General features: G+C 44.9%; 1 protein-coding gene across 3 annotated transcripts; it reads right to left on the bottom strand.

Moving 5' to 3' along the window:
• Positions 1–387: 387 nt before the first annotated feature.
• LOC136511616 (KH domain-containing protein SPIN1-like) lies at positions 388–8552 on the bottom strand. 3 transcript variants are annotated; one of them, XM_066505657.1, is made up of 7 exons: positions 7918–8549; positions 7275–7360; positions 2470–2621; positions 2260–2376; positions 2044–2160; positions 967–1110; positions 388–868 (listed from the first exon to the last, which is right to left on the bottom strand). In XM_066505657.1, the coding sequence occupies exons 1-7, from the start codon at positions 8001–8003 to the stop codon at positions 716–718; spliced, it is 855 nt and encodes a 284-aa protein (XP_066361754.1). In that variant the 5' UTR covers positions 8004–8549; the 3' UTR covers positions 388–715. The 3 variants fall into 3 exon arrangements, with proteins under 3 accessions (XP_066361754.1, XP_066361756.1, XP_066361755.1); XM_066505659.1 differs by having other exon boundaries at positions 8363–8547; XM_066505658.1 differs by lacking the exon at positions 2044–2160 and having other exon boundaries at positions 7918–8552.
• Between the last annotated feature and the right edge of the window lie 1195 nt (positions 8553–9747).

Genomic DNA, 9747 nt, shown 5'->3' on the forward strand with positions numbered 1-9747 from the left:
GCCAAAATGAGCAAACGACTTACAATTTGGTTACTAAGATACCTGGACATAAATGGGACTAGACCCTACTGTATATTGGTTGATTGCCAAATTTTGCATCATTAGTGAAGGGCGAGATCAGGTCGACAATTTGGCAAAAAATGAACTAGAGCAACATCTTGCAAAAAAAAAATGATCAGCAGAATTCATGGAAAGACAAAGCGAAAAAGAGATTCATGTGTTCTAAATGAGGTTTAATCAAATTCGGTCGGCTAGTACTTTTTTTTAGAAAAAGGAATTTGTATTCCAGCCTCTATAAGAGGTTCTGCATTGTTCGCTTTAACTTATCAGCCCGGCTTATTAGACATAGCACAGCAGCCGGTTTATCAGCCGCAGAAACCATCAACAAATCAGAACTATTGCTAGTACATTAAAAAAACTGATTATTATTTTGAACATTACAATCCCAAAACCTAGAACCACCGAAACCAATAGTGTCAAGTCAGATACTCAGAGAATAATAAGACTAAACAACAAGCCCTTGAAGAGATTAATATCTTCACATCGACTGTCCATTCCAACGACGTCCACTAAAGCGCATAGCCGCCCATCATGACACGTCCGGCTCCAGTTCTGCTGATCCCTCCTATGTACCAGCAATAATCTCCAGCGATGGAACATATTTGTTACATTCGTACCATTGATCACCTCTAGCACTGCATTTTCAGAAATAAGATCACCGCCCTGTCTTTGCACGCTTCATCCCCGTGGAATTGAAGGGGGACACACTGGGACTAAGATGGGAGCTTGGGCTTTCCTCCCTTAGAGTGCCATTAAGTATAGCCAATTCTCTTAGCTGTTGTTTCTTGTAGTAGTCCATGGACTCATCCTGATGAGGACAGCAGTCAAGGAAACATGTAATGCCAGGTTAGAAGCAAAACAAATATTCAAAGCGAGTAGGAACAGACAAGAAGTAAAATAACAGACCACTGGTTTCAGAAGATCCTCCAATATGGCCACTGCTTGGTTTAGTCGGGCATCAACGATATCTGCTGGGAACTCAGCTTCCACAAGAACATGCAATGGATCATTTAAGTGCTCATAGCCAGGCTTGTCTCTGAGTTTGTCTTCCTATTTTAGAAAAAAAAGGTTTTTATTTTTTAGAACCTGTCCGTTATAATTTTATGGTAAGGTTTAAAAATATTGCTAAACACAATAATGCTCACATAAAATGATTTACAGTCGTAACCACAATAACTACTTTTATACAAACAAACAACTGCCCCATACCAAACTATTTCTGATTCAAATTATTATTTTGGTAAGAGATCTAAGCACAGGGCTGAGCAGACACAAAAGTAACACCGGACAAACTGAAATCAGGATAAAATTCAGTTAGGAGGCTTCATCACTGTAAATATGAATTGATTTCTGTGATGATCGCAACTAAACAGAGCATTACAAAGATGTCCTAGGAATATCAATATGTTGAAACTTTCAAATTCACAATTTAAAACGATAGTGCCATTATGGCGAGTATCCACTATACAGTGTATAACACAAGAATATACATGGAATGTACCTAATAAACAAAACATTATACCACTAGTGCATAAAACTCAGGAATCATAATAGAAATATGCTAGAAGGTTTGGATCTTCCACTCTGCTTCCTGGCTAATGTACTGCAAAGTTCAAAATTATACATCTTGACCAATCATGGATTGCAGCGTACGACACTTCAATAGCAAAAACAGTGGAGATCGAAACTTTATACACCAAATTAACATCAAATAGTGTCTATTATCTGTTTAACAGTTTTCTGTTGTTTTACTTGAAATAATTGATTCTCCACTGTAAATACAATTCAATCAAAACCATCCTTAGTTTATTAGTAATGGAATACAGGCAATTTAGATTACCATTTACAAGTCAGATTCTGGTGGGCATATTTAAGAGCAAATGTTAAGTACTATGGCGAAATACAAGTGCTCCTAAAAGGTTCCAATCCTTTCAATAAGTATAGGCAACTACAACATGGCAGTTCTAATCTGTGTTTATTTACCTTAACAGAGTCTTTCACTGAACCCCGTCCACGAATATAAACTCTACATTGGGTTGTAGCTTCAACTCTTTTCAAGGAGTTCCCTCGTGGCCCCAACAAACGACCAACAAAGTTGTACTAATAATAGCAAGATATTATGAATAACTTGGATTTGTGGTAGCACATAATAATGGAAGATATGAAGGTTCCAAATAGCTAAAAGTAAGTTGCACATACGTTGGGATACTTGTCAACAGGAACATCCATCCTAACAACCATTTTCACAGTAGGGCTCCCAACAGCTTCAGGAGTCCCATTCCAGTTCGTGGATGGCGATTGGAGTACACCATGACACTGAGAAAAAATGGCACTTCAATTTAAGCATGTAAAATGAGGCAGTTCAGGCATGTAAAATGAATAGGCAAAACAAGTATGAATTCAGACAACCTCTGTTTGCATTCCTGACCAACCGTCTAGATCCATTGGTTGACCATTCATTGGGTGACCAGCTAGTCTTAATGGGCTTGGGCTACCATAATTGATTCTCTCAGGTTCAACAAAATTTGGGTTAGGTGGCAAAGAAGATGCTCGCAAAATTTCTGCATTGATTAAAACAAACCGTTAACCGTTTTTTTAGATTAAGGAATCAAAGAGTTCCGGCCTCCAAAATAATAGAAGTTGGGATGAAAACAAACCGTTAATCGATATGGGGTGGAATTAAATATATCTTATCTGAAACACTACCATATAATGGAAGATGCTAGTAATATCTATTTCAAAATCAGCTTGTGTGTATTCTGGAGACCAAGCTCTCCGTCATTTGTAATGCACTGGCTAATGAAATCCTAGGAACCACGTTCGCTTACGACTTCCTCCCGGCGATGAATGTGTCCGGCGGTATCCTCCTCGGTTGGAACAACGACTGCTGGACGGCGTCTGATGTCCACAAGGGCCGGTACACCATTTCGGCGAAGCTGTCCGTGCCAGGCGCGTCGACAGATCAATGGTGGATCACTGTCGGGCCGCAGCTTGATCACGAGAAGGTGGAGTTCCTCGACGAGCTGTTGCACTTTCGGGACTCTCACCCGGGGCCCTGGTTCCTTTGCGGTTTGCGGGGACTTCAACATGACCGCGCGCAAGACAAGAACAACGGCAGGCTAGATCGCCGCTGCATGAGACGCTTCCGTGCGTTCCTCAACAGGGTGAACCTCAAAGAGTTGAACTTGGTCGGTAGAAGGTTCACGTGGTCCAGCGAAAGGGAAAGACCAACACTAGAACTGCTTGACCGCATGTTTGCATCGATGGATTGGTTTGCGGCCTTCCTGAACCACATGCTCAAGCCTTTATCCTCCGACTGCTCAGACCACTGTCCGTTGCTACTACAGCTTAAGGTCAACACCGATCTAAAGCGTAGGTTCCGATTTGAGTCCTTGTGGATGAAATTGCCGGGCTTCGACGATGTTGTTGCCACGGCGCCCAAAGGCGCCTAGCTCAAACGGTTAGGTGAGCGACACTCCTCAAGTCCTGGGTTCGACTCCCTGTGGGAGCGAATTTCAGGCTAAGGTTAAAAAAATCGGGCACCGGCCCAATTCTCACTTGGACGACGGAAAACCATCGTGTAAGGGTGGGGACGGGGGTTTGGGGGTTTTCTCGGCCGGCTGAGAAGGTCCTTATTTGTAATGCTGCGGGTAGTCTTAACCACCCCGGTCAAGTTTTTTTTTTGCCACGGCATGGGAACCAAGTGTGACAAACGCGGACCCCTTTCGCGTGCTGGACCACAAGCTCCGGAATGTTGCCAAAGCACTGCGTCGGTGGAGCAACACCAAGATCGGCAGTGTGCACCTACAGCTCGCCATGGCCCGTGAAGTCATTAAGAGGTTTGATGAGGAGCAGGAGTCCATAACTCTGTTACCTTGGGAGGCTGAGCTTCGAAAAGCCCTCAAACTGCGGGTCCTAGGCCGGGCATCCTTGGCGCGCACGATTGCAAGGCAACGTTCGCGTCTGCTCTTCTTGGCGGAAGGAGATGCTAGCACGAAGTTTTATCACTTACAAGCCTGTCACCGGAACCAAAAGAACTAAATTGACGCGCTGCGCGTTCAGGGGACGGATGTTGTTAGTGACGCAGCGATGGCCGATGCTCTCTACGATTATTACATCAGCATCCTTGGAGCAAACTTTGAGCGTTCAAGAAGATTCGATCTGCAGACCTTGGGGGTGCCACAAATAGCAAGGCCAGAGCTCGAGCACCTGTTCACCGAGGAGGAAGTTCGGTCAGTCATTTCTAATCTGCCGAATGACAAGGCTCCGGGACCGGACGGTTTCACCGGCCTATTCTACAAGAAGGCCTGGGGGACAATCAAGATGGACGTCATGAATGCCTTCAATGTTTTCTGGTCGCTGGACCGCCGTAGCTTCAATCACCTGAATGATGCTTACATGATACTACTAAAAAAAGGAACATCCGGCGGAGATCCGTGACTATCGCCCTATCAGCCTCATACACAGTTTTAGCAAGCTCATCACCAAGTGCTTGGCCAACAGGCTAGCAGGCGTTCTGGATGCTCTCGTCCTGCGCAACCAGAGCGCTTTCATCAAAGGACATCGCATCCATGATAACCTCAGGAATGTGCAGATCGCTTGCAAAGCCATCCATGAAAAGAAGTCGCCGACCATCTTTCTCAAGATTGATATAGCAAAGGCTTTCGACACGGTTTTATGGACGTTCCTCCTAGAAGTCCTCCAACACATGGTTTCGGCCAGCGATGGAGAGATTGGATTTCAATAATCTTGGCCACTGCAAGCACGAAGATTATGCTCAACGGCCGCCCGGGGAGGCGAATTTGCCATGCTCGCGGCCTTCGCCAAGGAGACCCACTCTCGCCGATGTTATTTGTGCTCACCATGGAGGTCCTTAACCGTTTCCTAAAATGGGTAGAGCAGCAGCAACTTCTAACACCTCTGCATGACAGTGTCGGCAACAGGACGAGTTTGTACGCTGACGACCTAGTTCTGTTCGTGGTTCCTAATGTGAGGGACCTACAAGTCATCAAGGCAGTGCTCACCATTTTTGGTTTAGCGTCGGGCCTGTTCTCCATCCTCGACAAGAGTGTAGCGTCCCCGCTCCACTGCTCGGAGAACGACATTGCTAGAGTTAGGGATATCCTCTCCTGCCGGATCGAGGACCTCCCGTGTCGCTATCTGGGGGCGCCGCTTTTAGTCCGGAGACTCAAGAGATCGGACAAGCAACCTCTCATCGATAAAGTCGCTACAAGAATACCGAAATGGAAGGGCAATATGCTCAACGTTGTTGGACGAACGGCTCTGGTGAAAGCAACTATGTCTGCCATCCCGACACATATGTCCATCGTCCTCTGCTTGTCGCCTTGGGCGATCGAGTCGATTGACAAGCTGCGTCGCGCCTTCATCTGGTGTGGCTCAGACAAAGTCTCCGGAGGAAAGTGCAAGGTGGCATGGGAGACTGTGTGTCGCCCCAGGGACCTCGGTGGCCTTGGCGTCTCTGACCTGCGACGTGCCGGGATCGCCCTACGAGTACGCTGGGAGTGGCAGGCGCGAGTGGAGCGTCGACACACCCTTGCTTCAAAGGAATGGGCAGTTATTGCTGTGTTCCAGGCGGCCACTGTATTCATGCTTGGGAATGGAGAGTCCACATTCTTCTGGATAGACAGATGGCTTGACGGCCGCATAATTAAGGATGCTGCTCCCGCTGTTTTCGCCGCGGTGAAAGTGAGAAAGCGGAGGGCCACTATTGCCGAGGCCCTACATAACAACGTAGGGATCCGACACATCACCGGGCCGCTAACCATGTAGGTCCTGCTCCAGTTCGACCGCCTGTACGACCTATTGGAGGGGGTGCAGTTATCGACGCAGCCGGACACCTTCGCTTGGAGGTTCACCGCCGATCAGTGCTACTCTGCAGCATCTGCACATGGTGCTATGTTTATCGGATCATCATCGCCTCTTGGAGCTAAGCACATATGGAAAACATCGGCGCCACCGAAGGTTAAATTCTTCTTTTGGCTGGTCATGCACGGCAGATGCTGGACGGCGGATAGACGGTTCCGCCATGGTCTGCAAGATTCGAATGCATGCATCTTCTGCTACCAGGGCGCCGAAATGATGAACCACATCCTTCTTGGATGCCCCTTCAGTCGCGAGGTCTGGGAAGCCTGGTTCAGGAAGCTACACCTGCAGTACACCGTCGTTGTTCAAGATGAACCAGCTATCCCATGGTGACAGCGATGCAGGAAGGCGCTACCAAAACAGCTCCGTCGTGGGTTTGACTCCCTCTTCTTCCTCATCGGTTGGTCCATTTGGAAAGAACGCAATGCGAGAACCTTCAATGGAGTGTCAACCTCGGCGGCGCGTCTTGAGGTCTCCATCCAGGAAGAAGCTGACGCTTGGTGCATGGCGGGCTACAAGCACCTCGGTGCACTGATGGCGTCAATTTGAGCCCTGCAACAACGGTCGCGAAATTTGTATGACGTAATTACAACCTCGTGTGCCTTCGTGCTCGCTTTCGGTCAGCCCTCGGTAACCCCGAATTACCGTCGCGCGCCCCCTCTTGTAACAAACTCTATTCTTCTTAATAAAATATGTGCCCTGGCACGATCGCGAAAAAAAAAACAGAGAGAAAGGGAGACCATCCAGGGAAGATTTTCAGACATGTCTAAAGCAGGAACTGAAACTACTGCAAGAAGCTAGAATACAGAAATCACCACACTCAGCAGTCAACAATATAATGGCTTACATAATAAAGATTCTAAAGTAACAACGGTCCGTTTCACAAAATAGGTAACGATTGAAGTGGTCTAACTAAACTATATCATTGATGAAGAATTTTATAATTATCAATTTCTTTTGTATAAGCTTCTGTAATTTAAAACGCTGGTGAAATATTCATAAATTTACATAAATGGTATCCATTAGGGATTTGCAATTAATTTACGGTTGGCTAAAAACCATAATGTGAAAGGACAAGTAAATGTTGTACATCCTTGGTGTGAATTAAATCAGTAACAAAGTTAGCACAAACGAGTCCACAACACGAACTAACGAAGGATGGACAGGATTGTACAAGAAGATTAGAGGATTATGTCGACAGCAAGGATAGCTAAAAAATAGCCACTGGCTAAATCATGCTCTTATAGCAACTTGTATGCAAAACTATTAAGAAGTGCATCTAAGAGTAACAATAGCACATACACAGAAACCAAAAGGCAAAGAACGCCAACCTTGGTTCAGAAGTCTGTTACAACAAGGAAGAACTTGCATGAATGGGGCTAATTTCTGCCTCTCGGCAAGTAATTCAGCAAGATATCTGCCAAAGTTCCAAGCAAATCAATTTCATTAGCCCGATCAATCTTGTAGATATGATTGTACTAAAATAACAACGATGATCACCCCATGCATTTAAAATAGAAAAGTCAGAAAACAGGAGTGCCGAATGATCAGTACAACAAGCCGCAGAACAGTAGGAATTATCGATCGAGCTTAAAAAAAACACTCTAAGAATGAGCTGGATGTCTTTCGTCGCCCAATGGAAGACACAATGACGATTTATTCCTACAAGCCGTCTAACAGCCAGCAACACATGCACAAAATCCGTCATTAACACGCGACCCCAAAAATCTTCGACTTGGCAGATAACTATGGCAGTAGGACAGCATTGATCGACGCCGAAATCACACCAAGGCGGTCGTGATCAAGCTCGCGCATATCTCGCACGGCAGTAACAGAAACTCGCATTTGAATGGTTTAGCAAAAGGGATCGGCGAGAACACGAAAACCAAAACCTGGCAGAGATGTCAGATGGGATGCAAAAAAACCAAGAACATGAGGCACTGCACATGCCTCTCCCTGTCCGAGGAAGAATACCTCATGGAATTGTGGTGATGAGGGAAGGAATGGACACCAGATGGTGAGTACTGGAAGAAAGGGGGCGGTGGGATCCTCTCATCCATGTCCCCCAACAAGGACACCAAGAATTCAAAAGAAAACTGCAAGATTGAATCTTCAGGCCTAACTAGGGGCCAAGATTGAACTGAACACAGGGTGCCAAGAGCCGCCCAAAAAAGAATCAAGAAACCAAGAAGAGGATACAGCTTGTAGCTATCAGAGCAAATGAATGGGGGTGGATGTCTGCGGCCTCCTATACGGAATCCAAGGAAATCTAAAAGGACAGAAAGGTGCCAATAACCAAGGAGCAAGTATAGGGATGGGTGGGATTATATATATGTGTGTGCATAAATAAAAAAAAAAGAAGAAAAGGGAAGGTAATTAGTGGGGTTTTTTTGTCAATCAATGATCAGAGGCGGAGAACCCAGGCTGTTCAGGGGTTGGCAGAGCAGAGCTCCGCTGTGGTCGCCGCCTGCTGTTGTTCTTGCTCCTTCGCTCTTCCTGCTTTGCAGTAGAAGCAACAGCAGGAAAAGAGGGGGATGGGGTGAGTGGGAGGAAGCGAGACAGTCATAACTCCACGGGAAGAGATGGAGGCAGGAGGAGACAAACCCAGGAGAGGCGACAGCCAGCCTTGGATGCCCTCTCGCTCGCTGACGTGTGAATGTATCCACCGGTTGGTCCAGCTCAGTTGATCAGCCCGTTGGCCGGTTAGTTTCTGGTCGATAAGTTCGGGATTGGTTCGCTGTAAAAAAAAAATACTGTATCATAACTGATAAACTCTGGCTGAAACCAACAAAAGAACAGGCTGGATGTCCCTTTTTTACAAATACCATCCAGCTCACACGATTGAGCTCCGCCTCCGCCTGCCTATTTTTTTTTCACCTTTTAGTTTTTTATTATTATAATTTTCTAAGATCATCACCGCTTTTTCGCCTTTTTCAGTTTTTTATTATAATCTCCTTATTTTGATAAATTTGCAAAGGAAAAATAGCTGTAGTTGTGAACTTATCAACAACTAATTAACTGACACAAAAGTGCCTGGAGATAGGAAAAACTCCATATTCAAAGCTCCTGTGCCTGTGCATAAAAAGGCTACAGCGTATTTTACCTTATTGGCCATATTCGCTTGAAGGAATTTGTAAGAAAGTGAACAATGATTTTCAGTCGTAATCAGTGAATTCCGACTGAAATTCACACCAGCCGAACGGCCCCATAGTATCAAGAAACGCATTGCATTTCATTAGTTGTTATAAGGTTAAGAAAAACTGGCGTAATCACACATGTTCTATAGTATTGAACTATCGATAGCTAGTTTCAAGGTCCTCGCAAAAAAAAAAATAGCTAGTTTCAAGGAACGATGTTTTTTTAATATTATTTCATCAATGTTATGTTCATGAGTGCAGAACTGTACATTTTTTTTGTGCCTGCTCCTCTTTTTTCTTACTGGCTACTTGGAAATTCCGTAAACATTTATGCTCCACAAGTTGTCTCAATGATGTGTGGGTCCAAACTACATTATCAGTGGCACATAATCGAAATTGAATGAAGAATTCCCCTTTCAAAGAACTCCACCTTTTGTTGACTATAGTTCTAGAAATAAAAATGCAGACTTTTTCTTGTTGGAAAGAAGCGTATAAAACCACACTCTCACTTAAATACTCAATACATTTCAACTAAAAACACAAGTTTTTTCTGAAAATGTTGCCTCTAAGATTATGGTGGTGCCATAAGTGTGCTTATGTAAATTTAGGCTAGGAGGACTTCTGCTCTTAAAATGGCTATTGTTTCTAAGAAATTTTATGCCCTATA

Source organism: Miscanthus floridulus, chromosome 16 (genome assembly GCF_019320115.1).
Source record: "Miscanthus floridulus cultivar M001 chromosome 16, ASM1932011v1, whole genome shotgun sequence".
NCBI lineage: Eukaryota > Viridiplantae > Streptophyta > Magnoliopsida > Poales > Poaceae > Miscanthus > Miscanthus floridulus.